General features: G+C 43.1%; 1 protein-coding gene across 8 annotated transcripts in view; it reads left to right on the forward strand.

Moving 5' to 3' along the window:
• Positions 1–251: 251 nt before the first annotated feature.
• Positions 252–17,571, forward strand: part of CAMK2D (calcium/calmodulin dependent protein kinase II delta) — a 120,479-nt gene continuing 103,159 nt past the window's right edge. For all 8 annotated transcript variants that reach the window (XM_083862460.1, XM_083862461.1, XM_083862462.1 and 5 more), the window contains exons 1-3: positions 252–344; positions 611–869; positions 1,489–1,583. In XM_083862460.1, coding sequence (XP_083718586.1) covers positions 805–869; positions 1,489–1,583 — 160 coding nt within the window. In that variant the 5' untranslated portion in view covers positions 252–344; positions 611–804. The remainder of the gene's footprint in view (positions 345–610; positions 870–1,488; positions 1,584–17,571) is intronic.

A 17,571-nucleotide genomic window follows, 5' to 3' on the forward strand; every position in this document is an offset into this window, starting at 1 on the left:
GCTGTTGTGTGTGTGTGTGTGTGTGTGTGTGTGTGTGTGTGTGTGTGTGTGTACGTGTGTCCCCGTCCCCTCCCCGCACGCGGCGGGGGCCCCTGCGACGTCACGGCCCCCGGTCCCGCGAGCGCACCCGCACGCGCTTCCCGCCGCGCGCTCGCGCTCGGGCTAGGCGTGACGTCACAGGCGGCCACTAAGGAGCGGGGCGGGAGGGGGGGGGGCGCGCGCGCAGGTGCATCCGCTTCCCTCACGGCGCCTCCCGCCGCCGTCCCGGGGCAGCGCCCGGGGCAAGGTCGGCGTTCCTCCCGGGAGGACGGGGCGCGGGTTCTCCCCGGGCTCCGACCGCCCGTGTGAGTCTCCCGCGGGTGCCGCGCCGTCCCCGACGGCAGGGAGTCGCGGGCCGGGGTCGCTAGGGGGAGGCACGGCACCGGCGGACGGGCTGAGGCGGCGGAGAGCGGGAGGGGAGGGAGTGCCGCGCCCCTCGCCCCGGTTTTGCTTTCCCTTTTGCCGCTGGCTTTCCCCGGCGGGCGTGAGGGAGCCAGGAGGAGACGTATTTATTTAAATATTTATTTGCTTACTTATTTATTTAAATATTTGTTTGTTTGCTTCCCTAAAGGGTGAGGGGAGGGGAGAGGGAAGACCGGAGGAGGGCGCGGAGGCAACGCCGTCACCAGAGGAGGCGGTGGCGGGGAAGAGGAGGAGAAGGAGCCGGCGCGGAGCCTCGCCTCACCTCGCCTCGCCCCGCAGCCCCGCCGCCGTCCCCGCCTCGCCCTCCACGGCCGCCGGAGCCACCGGCGGCCGCCCGTCCTCATGATGGCCTCGACCCCCTGCACACGCTTCACCGACGAGTACCAGCTCTTCGAGGAGCTCGGGAAGTAAGGACAGAACGGGGGGCGAAGCCACCGGGGGCTGTTGGGGGTCGGTGCGTGAGCCGCTGGGGAGCCGCGCCCGGGGCCCCTTCAGCGCTGCCGAGAGCGCCCGGGCTCCAGCCGTACGGCCCCCGGGGCGGCGAGGGGCTCTGGGCGGGTGGCGGGGAGCTGCTCTCCACCCCCCGTGCCGCTATTATTATTTATTGTTATTTTTGTCTGTTAGGTTGTCGCGGGGTGCGGGTTTCGGTCTGTGAGGGGCGGCGGGCGCCTCCCAGCGGCGGGGCGGGAAGCGCAGTCCCCAGCGCCATGTTGGGTGTCGCCCCCCCGGTGTCACCGCCGAGGGGGGACTCGGCCACCGCCGCCCCGTGACCCCCCGCCCTGTGCCGACATGGGCACCGCGACAACCAGCCAGCGGGATTGGTCACACGGCTTCTACCCCGCGGAGTTCACTGTTCAGCTGAATAAAATCAATGCTGACCGTCCGTCCCTGTCAGAAAATACTTTTTTTTTTTTTTTTTTTTTTTTAAATTCTGCCGACATCACGCCCCTCGGTGCTGCCCGTTAGCTGGTAATGGTAGTGGGGTGTTTCAGTTGGACTGACACTTTGCCTGGTTTTGGTTTCCAGAGGGGCGTTCTCCGTCGTGAGGAGGTGTATGAAAATCACCACAGGACAAGAGTATGCTGCCAAAATTATCAACACCAAAAAGCTTTCAGCTAGGGGTGGGTATATTTTAATCTGGTGTTTATGGTGCCTCCTCCCTGTTTCTTGTGTTCGTGTGCTAAGCATTAGAAAATGTTAAAAAGAGCTGAATGTCTTAACAGATTTTTAAATACAATTTTAATTAATATTTCGTTGCTTTGATTTTTTCCCCTTGGTGCCCGTTTTTTTTTCTGTGTTAAATGTTTCATGGATTGACTGCACAGAAGTCAGAGGTTGCTGTAAAGCATTTCAAGAGAAGTCGTTCAAAAACTAAAATCTATCATAATACAATCTCTTCATTTTGGAATCTAAATAATTTGTCAGAAGCTTTTTGCAAGCTTTTCTGTGTGTGTGTGTGAGGATGGCCAATAATGTTTCCATTGCAGATGTTATTTTAAACATTATGGCTTCACTGAATTCTGTGTTCCCATTGCATTTAAACATGAGCATTACGGCCTATCTGACCATGAGTGAATGAGGAAAAGTGCACTTTTACCTCAGATTAAACTTTCTTGTGAGGGGAAAATTATGATAAGGAAGAAATCCATGGTTTTTTAGCTAACAATTGTAGAGAAAGTGACTCCGATGAAGCGGTGAGGAGTGTGGCTGTTACAAGGCTGCTGCACAGCTTGTTTCTGCCTTGCCTGTGGTGTGTGTTCCCAGCAGCCTGTCAGCGGCAGCGGCGGGGTTGTTATGATACATTGTAGGTAAATATACACACCGTGTGGGCCGTTGTTGTGGAAAGGGAGTCTTAGCGCTGCCGTGTCAATTGCTCGTTAATTCCCAGCTGGAGCGCCTGTGTCCCGGTGTCAGGGATCGCTGGCTCTCAATGTTATCTGGGTTTTTATGGGAATTTGTAAAGAGTAAGTGGACAGAGTCAGAGCTGAAATGTGTTTGTGGCTGCTCTGCCTCTGGCCCACTGCAGTTAAACAGCACCTTGAAGTCATTCCATTTAAACATAAAATATTGTGTAGGACATCAGGGCAAGTTCTGATAACATGCTGCTTTCTAATAAAGATCTTTCAATGGTTGTTACTTGCAGTTGGTCAAAGGTGTGTGAAAATTTACTTTTCACTGATTTTTTTCCCTCACTCTCACTGTGAGATTATTTTTCCTTTATTTTTGAAAGGTTACTTACATTTAATTTTTTTTTGTACAGTTACAGGCTTGAAGCTGGGTTAAGAAATTTATAATACTTGAGATAAATATTTTCACAAGTTTGCTTTAAACAGATTTTTATATTGTTTAGCACATTAATGTGGCTGTTGAATTTTGATGCTTAAAATAAAACACCACACTGGGTGTGATGTTGTAGATGTGAGTGATTTTCAATGTGAGAAGCCATAACAAGGTCATCACTGGGTTACTGGTGCTGAACCATGTGCCAGGAGCCAGACTACCAATGTGCCATGGGGTAAATCCTGGAATGCTGGGATAAAGGAGGAAAAAATGGATTTTTCTAATTACTCATCCTTTAGATTGCACTGTATTTTAAACTGTGATTGTTGTGCTTTGTTCTTGCAGGACCAGGTTGGTCCTTGATGTGCTCTGGTAAGGGCTGGAAGCACATTTGGGAGAATTTGGCTCATAAAGCAGAACGAGGCAAATCTCATACAGATTTTCCCGTAAAGGAAGGGGTTACCCTTCAGAGCTGAGCTGTGGAATATCCTTCCGAATCAGAACACGTGTAGTGCCTATCTGTGAATGCAGGCAGTGCCTTTCCAGCTCTGTTTTCAGACATCCCAAAAATAATTTCAGTTTTTTACCTGCTGAATTGCTTTTGTGGAGGTTGTTTTGGGTTTTAGCACTTTGAAATCTCTTAAGCAGTTTCTGAAGAGCAAGCTTCTTGGAGAAGTCTTTAGATTCTTCTGAGGCAATTTTTTAATTGCAGAAAGGTGCACTTGAATGGCACTTGTGCAAAAAAACTAATCATGAAAAAGCCTCAAACTGTGATGCTTTCTCCTGGCTGATGTTGGGGAAGGAGTTTATAATTCAAGTGCTGCTTTTAGATCTAAGTTTTGTTCTGCTCCATCTGTGTGAGAAGGTAGCAATTCAAGTCTGTGTGTCAGACCTACTGACATTCCCATTCCAGTGTAAATTGTTGGGTCAGCTGCATCTGTGAGCAGAGTTAAGAGGAAATGTGTTCCTTGGCTAGTGCTTGCTTCCCTTGAAGTCTTTCAAATAAAATGTCAAATTTGGGCCTTTCTGCTTCCCACACTGGATGAGAGCAGTTTCAGCATATCATATGGAGGAATCAAGACTAAGCAAAACTTCCTTAAAGTAGTTTTGAAGTTAGAAATTGTTTAAGTTGCTTCAGCCCAGTCAGAACAATAGTTGTCTTTTCTTCCCCTCTTTATCTCAGCCATAACTGTTATTGGAGGTTTTTCCAATTTTTTTCTGTGGTCTTTCTGAATCTGATCTGGTCACCACCTAATGGCAGTGAAGATGTGTACCCCTCAGTTTCCTTGTATAGTCACAGGGAAATTTCAGGCCTATTGCCTGTGTGCAGAGGCATGGGCTTTGCCTGGAATTTGGAGGGGAAAAGGAAACCATACCTCCTGTTCTAGCAGAAGGAACCTTGGGGCTTTCAAGTTGATGATCAGTTCCTTACAGAATTCCAATTCCATGATTTTCTGATTTTAGCAGCAGAAGTTACAAATGTTTGCAGTTTGAGTCTCTGTCAGTATAGCAAAAATGCTTTTGCTTGTTATAATTACATATATTCTCTTTTTCAAGTATTCTTAAGGTGCTCTTCAGAGTTTTGATCTTGGTGCTTTCTTAGTCAGCTGGAGTCTAAGCTACTGGAATATCCACAGCTACTTTTCTATCAATAGATTATATTCTTGCACAAGGTGATTATGCTGCTGACTGCAAAAGAGGAAGGGCATAAAAAGGTGTTTCTGCCTTGCCTGTAGGCAAAGGTAGAAAGCAGGTGCAGCAACGAACAAGCACACAGAAAACCAATAATAAAGTGAAGAACATGTGTTTGCTGGTTCTGGGTTCTGTATGGTTTCATCTGACGGGATCTTAGGGATTTTGTTACCCTTCACTAAGGGCTTGGTCTTGTCTGTGTTGTTTTTCATGTGTAGGAAGTCATGTAGATAAAAGTGAGCTTCTCTGAAGTGACTTTGCTTTTCTCCTGTCTGTTCCAAATAGCAAATAATGACCAGGTTGTCTGTTTCTTTTTGCCTTTATCTGTACATCTTTTTCCTTCTCTTTTGAGAGTCTTTTAGCTTTTGAGAGTCTTTTTAGCTATCCAAATTAATTTCACATAAACAGACCCATTTACTTAAAAGTTTCAGCCCTCATTTTCTGTCTTCCAAAAACAAAATTAGGTAAGGGTTTGCTTTTCTGCTCATGCCTGAAGAGGTGAATCACTGGTAGAGTCTCCCTGGGTGTCCCTGTTGCCAGTGATGCTGCTGACAGTTCCTGTGCCCTTGGTGTGATGTGATGGTGTCTCTGGGAGGAGGAGGAGGAGGATGTCCCTGTCCCTTTTCTTTTCTGGGGAGCTCCTGAAAAAACTGGGCACGGCCCTGCCAGCCCTTGGGAGATACCAGCGCTTTGTTTATGAGCATTGGTGCTACAAGGAGTAATGAGACAGTTACTGCAGGTTATTGCTGCTCCAGGACAAAGCTCTCATGAGCTTTCAGGAACCAGCCCTTCCATTAGCTTCAAGCCTTGGAGGTGTCACCGGTTATTTATTCTCGTTCTCAGCAGGAAACTTCCTCAATCTTTGTCAATATTTCTACTGTTCTCTCCTATGAGATCGTGGTGCCTGCAGGTGCAGGGCGCAGCCAGAGGGGCTGGAGCCACAGCACCCACCTGCAGCCAGCCCCGAGGGGTGTGCAGGCTGCAAACCCCGCCCTGTGGGAGCAGCGTTTTGTGCAGGATTGAGTAACTGGGTTGTGGGAAGAGTGTCTCAGCATCTGAAGCTCTCCAAGTAGGGCACCTCCTGATCCCTAAAGTGATTTGAAATACACAAGGAAGATGAATGAAATGGGAACCATGTATGGGGGAGTGTTTTTCAGCACAGCTTTTCATGACACAGAGATAGACGTTTTTGATGTGTCACTAGACTAACATTTCCTTTAGTCAGGTAGCTTGTGTCAGTCTGTGCCAGATGTTGTACAGGAAGGCAAGCTCTAATAAGGCTCCCAGTGCGCCATAGGAGGAGAAACTAATTCTTTCTAATCTAGCTCAAGATGTTAATCTCTGAAGCACACATTTACCTGTGCCAGTTTATTACAACACATGTATTTTAAAGCTAGATTCTGTCCTTACGCACAGGTGACGTTACTCCCACACAGACAGGACTATCCTTCAGGGCATTTAGTTGTCAGTGAGGCAGATTCTGTCTTGGTGAGGATAAGATTTAAGCTTGGGATTTTAGTGGTTTTCTTCCATGCCTTGCTGTATGTAGTCTTGTTTCTCTGGTTAATTACTTGTCATTATGAGTGTTTTAAAATCGTTTTTCTCTAATATGTAGGAAGGCTCACCTGCTAACCTGCAGTCAGCCTTTTTTACATTTGTGCTCAATGTTTGTGTTCAGCTTAGTCATGGCATTCTTTTTGGTTTGACATCTGTAACACAGCGCAATCATTTGAATATTTATCTGCAAGTACTTGTTTAATTGCAAATTACTGTAATTTAGCAGGTTCCTGGTTCTGTTGAAATTGACTCCATTCAGGCAGCTCAGGCTAGTAGGGAGGAGAAGAACATTATCAAAAAAAAATAAAACCTCATAAGGGATTTTTTGTTAGGTGCTCTGTTTTGTGAAGGTTTGGAGCTTTAAATTCTGTTTTGGTTTTAGCTTTTATTGTGTTTTGGTGTTAGTGAAAACTTGAAGAGCTTTTGAATACCAGTGAGAATGAGGACTTTGAAACTCTGTGATGAGTGCTGGCTGATAGTAATTTATTCTAACAGTTAAATTAGATTTGAAATGAAATGTCCTGGCAGTTCGCAGTTAAATTATTCATAACAAATGCTGTGCTGATTTCAATAATGTCACTTCTGGAGCTTTTGCAAAAGAGTTATTTAAGTTATTTACTCTCTCCATTGTGATTGAAATTCCTCTTAGGAGGGCATGGGGAGTAAAAAGGTGTTTGCATCATCTGTCAGCTCAGTTTCAGCAAGCTCATTAGGGGAAGGGAGGGAAATGCATATGAAAGGGGATTACTGGGGACTTAGTTGGCTGCTGGTCTCCAGCCACTTTCTGCCAGAAGTTACACATTTTGGCACTGATTTGTGCTCTTGGTCTGTGTGTTCCCTTCCTGCAAAGTGAGGACTCAGCTGCACATTTGAACAGCTCCACTTGGAGCATTGCTTCTGTTGGAAGAGAAGGGAGAACTTAAGATGTGGGAGAATACAAGTGGGATACCTTTCCTGAGCTTCCATGTCCCTATACTGAATTGGGGATGTGTTCTGTTCCTCCTGGTCTGAGAGAGCATGTTCTGCTGAGTTCAGATGGTGCTTCTGAATGAAAGATTTGGGTCAAATACAAAAACAAGAAAATGGACACCATGGTCAACACTCTGCATTTATTGTAGGTTGGTTCTGTTTGTCTGCACATCATACCATACATAGAAAACATGGTTTTGTGGGAAACCACAGGCCTGGATCTGACCTCACTGACAGCCAGGTAGAAATACACTTGTTACTGGAAGGACTGGGATTAGGCACAGACCAACCCTCCAGAAATCCAATTTCAAAACCTAACTAAACAGTGCAATTGAAATGTGAAAATCCTGCCATATCTAGGCATGTATGGATCCAAATGCTAAACATTTATGCACCTTCTCAGGTTGTGATTAGAGGCATGTGAAGTCATCTCTGCTGTATTTATTCACATTTCTATGATTCCACAGTCGGGTCTGGGGGTTGAATTTTGGTTTTTCTTTCATGCAATTGGGGAATGTAAATGGGGATCTAAGAGACTGGAATGAAAGTCAGTGAAATATTTTACTTTGCAAATGTATGTACTGCCAAAGTAGTGCTTTTCATGTATCTGTCCTTCATTTGACCTCCTGAGAATGTAGGCCAGGGTGTTTGATACGTCCAGCTTCTTTCTTTGTACACATATACTGCACATTTGTCAAATGCTTTGTGAGGATATTGGGGGGTTGGGAGATAATGTGAGAAATACAACTTCCTCTGTGCTTTGAGAAAGGTTGCTAGAGAACAAACCCCTAATTTAACAGTGGCACTTCTTCTGTTTAATTCTTTATTAAAAATAACTGTGCTTTGAATTTGGAGAAACATCTGCTCTGTTGTGGAGAGGCGCAGGAGTCCAATCTGTCTGTTTATTCCTTGGATGTATTGAGCTTGTGTACATTTTAGAGTGCATGTTTGTGCAAACTCCTCATCCCTTAAATCCTTGTATTATAAGAATTTTCTTGTGCGTGGTATCAGGGAGGGTGGGGAATCTGTGTGACATGGGGTTGGTATTTTCTTCCAGGGAGACAGTTGTGCTCTTACCCAGTGTCATTTTCTGGATTGTTGTCAGCTTGTTCTGAAATTCATTGGAGTTGTTTGAATCAGAGAACCCACTTTTAAGGTTCACAGCCCTGGTAATTTCTGTGGCATCTGATCAGAAGCTGCTGGATGTATTCTGTTGTACTGAGGGATTACTTAGTTCCTCTTGAATCTGTTCTTCTAGATGCCAATGAACAGAAGCAGTTCAGAAAAGCCAGGGAGGGGCAACTTTTGTGAATTTGCATGGATGTCTTATCCCTGATGAGCTTCTTTTCTGATCCGAGGCCTCTTTAGTGGGAATTGAGAAGCCTAAATGGTGCTACAGCATATATTTGTTTTTTCTAATTAGGTTTTTCAGCCTAGAGAATGATAGGTAATGTGTTCAGCAAACTATTACAGAGATGTTTGTGCAGTTATTGGTTTAAATGGGTTCTAGTTGGTCGGCAGGAACTTTGCCTACCTGGTGGTTTGAGGGAACTTCTGTTACATGAATTCCTGACCTTTTGTCAGGTTATTCTAAGTATTTCACAGGAAAATTTGAGAGTAGAACATGCAGGCTTAATTAAAAAAAAACAAACAACCCAAACCTCTCAAAAGTAACAAAGCAAATCTTAATAATTAGAAATGTGATGCTGTGGATATTTGCTGGTTGAGATGAAGCATTTCATCTTGTGATGAGAGGCTTTTAAAAAAAAAAATTACCAGTAACCAAGAATTTATCACTACTAAATGTATAAAGTTAAAATCCTGTTGATTCTTTCCAAGAGAGCTGCCTGGCATCCATAAAACCAGAATTGATTTAGGTTTGGCAGTCACTTTCAATTTGAATATAGAGTGTGCTTGTATATATTCACAACTGGTTGTGGGGTTTCTTTTGCTCAGTTACAGCCAAATCAGACATTTTGGGCTGTTGGTTGGAGAGTCTCTCCCACTGCCCTACTTGTGCTCTGTAGGGAGTTGGTTCTTCTCACTGTGCAGCAGTTTGGACTCTGCCGTTGGCACTGCTGTGGAAAGCAGGGTTGTAGTCACCTTCCCCTGGATGGAGAACTTGACCCAAAGCCATCTTTAGCCAGAGGTTATGATGTGCAGAATTAAAAACTTCAGAATCTGTTTAAAAAGGTGTGACCTGAGTGTTTGGTGGCTTGAGGAGCAGCTGTGTGGATTTGGCCAGATGCGGACTGAGGGATGTGCAGAGCTATGGTGGTTGGCTCTGGGCTGTGTGTGTGCTCTGCAGGCAGGTTCAGCCCTGCTGAACATCAGCCCCTTGGCCTCCTGCTGACAGTGCCCTCACCTGGGAAAGTGGGAATGAATTTGTCCAGCACTCCTGGCACTGGCTGGGTCACAGAGCAGACAGCACACACTCCAGGGAGCACTGCACCCTGCCCAGCTGGGAGCTTCACAAGCCTTCATGCCAGGGCAAAGGGTACCATACCTCTGCTGGAAGATGTCATCATCTCTTGAGGGGGAGAGAAAAGGAAACTTGGAGCCTCCAAGCTCCTATTTGTGGGCAGCAATTCACTGCCTGTGTTTTCAGAACTTTGTTCCTGATTTAATTGTAGTTGGGAACTGCTTACTTGTAAATTTTCCGCAATGTGAGTGCAAGTGTTGCAGCAACAGTCACGTTGCATATTCATGGAGCTGCACAAACAGATGGGGTTCCTACATAAAATCCATATTTGACAATCTGGTGGGATTTGCCAAGGCTTAGCTCTCATTTAAATTATAACCTCTTGGAGAGATAGGTTTGTGATTTAATGAGCCAAGAGGGGCCTTGAGGTTATTTGTGTTGCATTGCAGTTTTGAAGCCAGTGCTTAGGTGTGATTTGGGTTTGGGAGACTTCTTGTAGGAATGGTTTTAATGGGCTATTGCTCATTAAAGTAAGTACTTGCCAAATTCAGAGATTTCTCTTGAAACCTCACTGATTTGGCTGATGTTGCTCATATCCTGCAGGAAGTGAAGATGTATATGCAGCTGTAACATGACAGACTGCTGCTGCTGTGGTGCCTTGCAGGGAGTTTTGTTCTGTAGGGCAGATGACCTTTGGTTCCCTCAGGGCAGCTCCAGGTGCTGCTGAGCTTTGGTCACGAAAACACACTTGAATACCTGCTTTGCACCTTTTTTTTAATAGAAAGGTGTCACTAACATAAAGTGTCTCCAAGATGTAAGTAAGGATCAGTGCAGAAACCTTCAAAAACTATGTTTTCCCATTATTTATTAAATGCCGTAGTTGCAAAATGAAAATCTCATCTTGGTGCTTTTTATACTGAGTCTCCTGCTTCTAAAATAAAACCCGCTTGGGTGTAAGGTGGCTTCCTACCTTGCATTGCACAGCATGGGCAGCTAGGAATTTGTGATTAGGGTTGCACTGATAAATGCTCATGGGGCTAAATACCTTGCTGGTCATGGCATAAATCCCCTCCCTTTTCAGTAATTTTTAGTATCTCTGCTCCTAATGGGGGAGAGAAAAAAGCGTTTTCTGTCACATTTTTCTATCTTTTCATGGTGTTTTGATGATATTCATCATTGGCACTCAGAGAAAACCTTTCTAGCTGCTCCCTCTTTCAGGCAAAGCCTCCTGATAGTCTATTAATGTGGGGGAAATGTAAGATGTATAGGGAGGTATGCACTGAGGAGGTTTTGGTGTTGGATGGAAGAGCTTCCAAAGGCCAGTGACATTTCTTTTTGTACCTGTAGTACTCCATGGCCTTTCCTGGCTGCTGCAGTTCTGGGGGGAAGGAGGAGCAAGAAGAGACCCCTGGTTCTGTGCTCTGTGTGCACGTGCCCATGTGAGATGGAGAAGGTCTGGCAGAGCCCGTGTGTGCCAAGGCAGATTGTTTGCTGTAGGAAAATGATTCATGTTGAACGGCTTATTAGAGTGCCTTTACTTGTAATGAGGGCAGGAATTGGTGTATTTACATTTTTATTTATTTGTGTTATCTCTCTAAATGAAGGAATAAATTGCTTTCATTGCCATGTTAATCAAAACATGCAATGAGATTAATTTTCCCAGAGCAGAAGTTGCTGATGTGTGGTCAGTCCCCTCTGCTTGGAGCCGTGTTTGGTATCACTGATCTTTTGGGGACCAGATCAGTGACACAGCCCAGCCTTGCAGACTCGTGGTGGGAGGCTCACGATCTCTGAAAAGAAACCCAGAAGAAGAGGACAAGGACTCACAAGTTATGTGTGTTTCAAGTCTTTGATAGGTGCAGATCTATTTTTTTTAAGTTTCAAACTAATAGAATTTAATAATCTGTCTGCATTTTTCAAAGCAGTTATATTCTTGTAGCCATGTAAATCTCACAGCTGTTACATCCCAACATTTAGACTCTTAAAAGTGCAAAATATTTGGAAAAAAATGGGGGTTTTTGTTCTTTAAATAGGATTCATTCACCTCCATCACTTTTAAATAGGGTTGATTCCTCTGTTGCAAACTGTTTCCTTGCTTAGATAGTTTTGAGGGGTAAGGAACGCTCTACCAACGCTCAAAGGAAGGTCAAGTTCAGAGTCGTGTTTTGGTCATCAGTGATCTACTCTTTGTTACATGAAACAGAAAAACCAGATCTGCTAAGACTGAACCCTTCCACTTCACATTTACCTGCTGTCAGACTTCTGCAGGGTGAGACAACATCTGAGCATTCATCACATGGAGCTCACCTTCAGTGAAAATAAGGAAGTGAAATTAAAGTGCATTCAAGGTGAAGTTGAGTCCTTCAGCAGAATAAATAATCTGATTCAGTAATCAGGATCTATCTTAAAATTAACTGGAGAAGTGAGTGTGTTGGTGATTTTTGCTTTATTGAAGACAGAATTTAGTACTGCCCTCTTTTACTTCAAAGACTTTTCTGATTTATAGCCCAAATTTAGTCATGGACAGCATTTGTTGTCTGTGCCTGGCTGTCCTTCAGAGAAGGCTTCATCTCTCATCAGTGTATTTATCAAGGACAATCTTATTATTTTATGTAACAACCACCTTCCCTTTGCTTCCTCCTGTATGACAGGCTTGCCATTATTATGGCCATTCTTCTTATGCATCCTACAAACTGATTTACTTATTTATATGTGGATGTTTGGAGTGGGGAATTGGAATTGACCAGAAAAAAACTTCTAGGGGAGGTGTCTGAGTACCTTTAGTATCACTGGTGTCTTTGTGGGAGGGTCTTGTCTGGTGAATTGCAGTGTTTATTTCTGGATTCATTTGACTGGTTCTGGGGCTGATACTGAAGGAACTCATTTAGCAACTGCACTTCAGCTTTGCCATTCATCACTAGGTATCCTGTCAGCTACCAGTGTCTACCAATTTCAAGGCTAGTTTGGTAATCTCCATTTTTACTCCTCCCTAGATGCCTCATTTTCATTGTTTCTGCATCCTAAACATGGGAGCCTTGCAGGAGCTTTGATCCCTGTCTGGAAGAATTCCCCGGAGTGCTGTTTTGGAGGACTCGCTGTACCCGAGCAGTAACTGATGTGCAGAGATGTAGGTAGCTGTAGGGTTTTTTGTGGAGTTTCTCAGATCATGCATATTGACACCTGAGTCCAAACCCATTTCTTTCCATCACAGGAATGTTGTGCAGTTCTTGACACAGTAGCTTTCTATAGCCTGCTGTTACTGTCGCCTCTGTGCAAGGTTGAGTGGAAACTGCTGTGAAAATAGCTCCATGAAACAAAGCTAAATTGGGAATAATTTCTGTTGAGTGTTGACTTGTCTCTGCAACCACAGATGCTCATCTAGTCCACAAGACGGCCAAAGAAACAGAAAACTGTGCAAGTGCACTAAGAGCAGGACAGATCATTGTTTAAAGTTCTATTGATTCACACACTAAATAAACTGAAACACTTTTAAAATGCTACTAATTGTTGTTGACTGGTTCAGTTGATATGATACAGTGTGAAAAACACCTAACCAGCTCTAGAGAGATTTTGAGGGTTTGCAAGGCCTTTTTTTTTTTTTAAATCTTAGAGATCCTTTTCCTTCATGTTTCTCAACTGTAGCTTCTAGGCAGCTAATGTTTTGTAAAGCTGTGACAGTGGACAGCAGGAACTTCCTGAACAGGGAAAATGCACAAGCTCCTGGTGCCCTGGGCTGTGGCTGGTGGTTGTACAGTTCTGTGAGGAAACTGTGGAAGGTACCAGTGACTGTGTTCTGGGAGCACTCGGGTGCTGCTTGGCCCAGGTTTATAGTCTCGAACCCAGGGAATGTGGTTTGGGGTTTTTTCCAGCAGAAAAGTTCATTCTAAGGATACCAAGTCTCTACAATCTGACCTTGAAAATGAGGTGAGTTTATATCAACCAGCCATGGTTGGGTATTGAGCAATAACATAAATGTGACAAGTTACGTGCTGAGCTGTGCCAGCAGCTATGGGTGCTCCTGAGATCAGCATCTGGGTTTGCATCTGTCAGGTTTTCTTTCCTACACAGAGAATAGACATTTTTATTAAAAATTACCTGAAATAGGTTTTGAAATAAAACAATTACTAGTAGTAAACAGAAAAGTTCCACATAAAGGCACATGCTTTGCCTGTTTGGCATAAACTTTTTTTAAAGATTGAGTAGTGTTTTTATAAATATGGAAGATATGTATTTAAATTAGGGGAGTATTAAGTTCCTTACTCTTGTAAATACTTAGGTTCATAGACTGATGTAACTTTTTAAAGAGGAAGCATGGCCCTTGATGTTGATTTTAATGAATCTTAATAAAGAACAATGAAAAACGGATGCTACAGAGATTATAAACCAGAACAACAAAAAAAATCTCTCTTATTTTTAGTTAAGTGTTTTGGTTGAGATTCTCCCTGCACCCTGTTTGACTTGGATCATCCTCATCCAGAGGGAAGAACTCCACAAGGAGAGAAGTGTTCTCTTGCAGGACATGTTACAAGTTGCAAGAGTTAGTTTTACAGAAAGGGAAAGAAAAAAAAAGATAACAGCTTATTTGCAGTGTTGAAATCCAAACTGGAGGTGTGAAACGCATCTGTGGTAATTCAGAATTAGCACTGTCTCAGTCAGTAAATAACAGAATTCTGCAATCGTACCAAGTCAATACTTACATTGTCAGACTTAAACAGCAACCATCAATGGAACCAGATGTATATTCTGAACATCTCTTTAGTGTTTATCAGACCATGCAAGTTCTAGATAAAAAATGGAATTATGAGAATGAGAGCAGAACTAATGCTATAATGGCATTCCTCTGAAATCTTAGTGATATGACAAATCTCAGATACCTGAAGTTCACCCATCTGCATCTGTATTTCGTAGCACAGAGTTAATGAATAATCTCAAAGGTGATTGGAAAAGCATTTTTTAAATTTCCCCTAAATTATGTTACGTAAAATCAGTGTCAGAATGACATATACAACACCTATCTGAATTACTGGAAGTGGCTCTAAAATAAGAGGTCAAAACCCAAATAACTGTCTTACTAAGCAGAGATTATCAGCTTCTTTGGCAGTGTTACTACTAATATTAGCCAGATTTTTTTATTTTTTTTTTAAACCATGACATGTAGCTAGATAAAATTATCACTGTGAGTTTTGGGTACTCAGAGACTAAATCTGCTTCTGGGCACAGATGCACAAAAAACAGGAGTTTGCATTTGATGTTTATGTTCCTGAAGGATTCCCCTGCCCTTCCAAGTTTTTTTCAAAATGGATATTTTTTCTGCCCAGAAAAGAGGATGTAAAGGAGCCATCCAAAAGCTGTGCATGTGGATGTGGTCTGAGGCCTGTGCTGAGTATGTTTAAGCTCATGTGCTTTATTTTGCAGCACTCAGGAAATGCCACTGCTGTAACCTGGTGGTGTTTAGCCTGATACCTGTATCCTTAGCAACTTCTGGTGGGATCATAGAGGGATGGGCATGATGTCCATGTCTGTGCCATTCATGTATCCTCCTTGTGCACTTTCTCCACCAATTTTGTTAGGCTGCTAAAGAGCTCCTGCTTTGAGAACCATTGTTCTCAGTCTGAAGGTTTCTAGAATAGGCATCTGAGTGGCAAATGTGTAGGTTTGTTGGTTTTTTTTGTTTTGTTTTGGTGGGTTTTGTCTGTTTCCCTTTTGCAGTTGCTACATCCCGTCTCTGAGATGGGGTCCTCATAACCTCATTACAAGGTCATCTATTTTAAACTCTGTCTCTTTCATATTGTCCCTTTTGCTTGAAATGTGCTTGTTTTTCTTTTCTGTGTTATGTGAACACTCAGTGTAGAAAAAGTTCTTGTAGTTAAAAAGTTAGAAAATCCTCTTTTAAAATGCATACTGTTTCGTATTTAATGTATTTAGATTTTGGATGTATTCAATTGAAGCATATGTTTTGACCAAAATATTTTAAGCATTTAAGCTATTTTTGGAGGTCACTCATTTTCATGGTAACATTTACCTACTCCTACCAGAAATCTATTCTGCTTCAGTTTTAGTTCAGCTTCCTGAATTTCAATTATAATAATGTACAAATATGTGTGGGATGCCAGCTGGGATCTCTTGGTGTAATAGAGGCTCATTATCTGAGCATGGACCCCCTGCCAGGTAGAGGAGGGGAGAAAAAGAAGCATTGGCATGGCAGAGAGAGTTTCATGGATACCAGGAGAGAAGATGACTTCATGATTAATTTGAAGGATAAAAAACTGGAAGTTCAAAAACCTGATTGTCTTATGGGGAAAGTGTGATGGCTTTTTAACTTGGTTTTTGTTGGTAGTTTTGCCTTATCAAGAAATGAAAATATTATCCTGGCATCCTGTTATCCCATCCCTCTAGCATAAGAGCTGAAGAAAAAGTGCTTGCAGCTAAGAAATACTCAGTAGTAAACTATAAAGGTGTAGCTTAATCTTGCATCAAGATATCGAGCAGAGTAAGACTTTGCAGTACAGTTAACTTCTAATTGCCTATTTACAAGGATACATTTACCTTATGAATGTGGGAAGACTCTCCATATTTTCATGGAACTTTCTATGAAGCAGCTGAATAAAGTGCTCTGCCACTGCTTCAGCCAGCTTCTCATTAAATACGTTGATATTCTGTGGGGGATTGTTGAGTGACAAGCATTGCAAATGTGCTTGAAGTTTTCCTTAATGACTAAGCTTTCTTGCCTAATATAAAAATGAGCGGCTGCGCAGGAGTGAGCAATGTTGTCAAACCTGTCATCAAGTTCTCAGAGTTGGTTTGAGTGCTTGTAATGTTCTTCCTTTAATTGACTTGGAAATTGGCAAAGGTTGCTTGTAAAAGGGGAAAAGCAATTTTTAAAGCTGGAGGGAAAGTTTAGCTTTATAGTTAACTGTGCAAAGGCCTCAATAATTAGCAGTGGTTCTATTGCCTGCTTTCATCAGCTGGGGGTTTTTATCTTTTATTTTGAGTAGGATGAAATAACTTATTGAAGAATCTGCAGCCCTTTGACAGTGTTTATAGGTTGAACTAAAAAAAAAAGTAAAAAATCATCTTTTCATTTGTTGGGTGTTCATCTGTTGTCATTATCTGAATGTCACAGGTTTTCCCATTGGCAACAAAAGAAAAAAACCCTACCCTTACTGCTAAAGAGGTCTAAAAGGAAAGCTTTCAGTGTTTTGAGAAATGACATATCATGGTAAGGGTTTGGTGACAACAGGTTGAACATGACAGATAATTCAGAAACTGTAGTTACATCTTTCTCTGCTGCAGAGGTGGTAGTTAGAAAGCTGAAGAGTGCCCAGCTTGGTAAGAACTGCCTTTAATGCCCTCAAAATCGTCCACAGCAAAACCCTGTGAGGCCTTAGGAGCGTGGCAATGTGAGGGGTCTGAGAAGAATCCAGGGTGAGTTCTCCTCTATCTGATCTTTACCTTTTAAGCCTCAGCCTGATCCCCTGTGTCTGCCAGGGCCAAAGGCAGGGCAGTGGTTGTGTCCTCTGGTGACAGGTCTCTGCTGCATTTGTCACCAGTGTCATGACCAGCACTTGGTGCTGCCTTTCTCTCATACCCTTGTGTGATCAAAACGGGACACAACTCCTCCTCTGAACTGTGTTTTTCTGCTTCATCATCTCAGCAGCATTAACTTTAAAGAATAACTTGGGAAATGGTTGGATTTGTACAACTACAGTGCTAAGGACAGATGGGGAGGCAATGCTATTGAAATGGCACACATCTCTTGCACCCTCTGCCAAAGAAATTGCAATAAAAGACTGAGGGTTTCCTTTAACTTTTGATTTCTGATTTTTTTTTTTTTTTTTTTTTTTAGGAACTAGCATATTATATTTTTCACTCTTGTGTACTTCTGCCATGATTCCCCTTGAACATCAGGAGCTGAATCAGGAGCCAAAGAATTGCCCCTGGGAAAGTGATAAAAAATTATGGTATAGAGGGCTGAATTGAGTTGTCTTTTGTCTTTGAAAAAATGAGGAAATTATTGAAATGGTGTCAGTAATTTTGTGTAGGTGTTTGTAAAGATGCGTCCTGTGTTAAATAAACCAGCACAGGATTCTCAGGGTGATCCCTTCACCAGCTTGGCTGAATCCAAGGAGAGTTTAAATTGGTCAGAACATGAGGGGGAAACCTGCACTGTAATTTTGACAGGTGACAGT

The sequence above is a fragment of the Zosterops lateralis genome (assembly GCF_965231275.1).
Source record: "Zosterops lateralis genome assembly, chromosome: 5".
Taxonomy (NCBI): Eukaryota; Metazoa; Chordata; class Aves; order Passeriformes; family Zosteropidae; genus Zosterops; species Zosterops lateralis.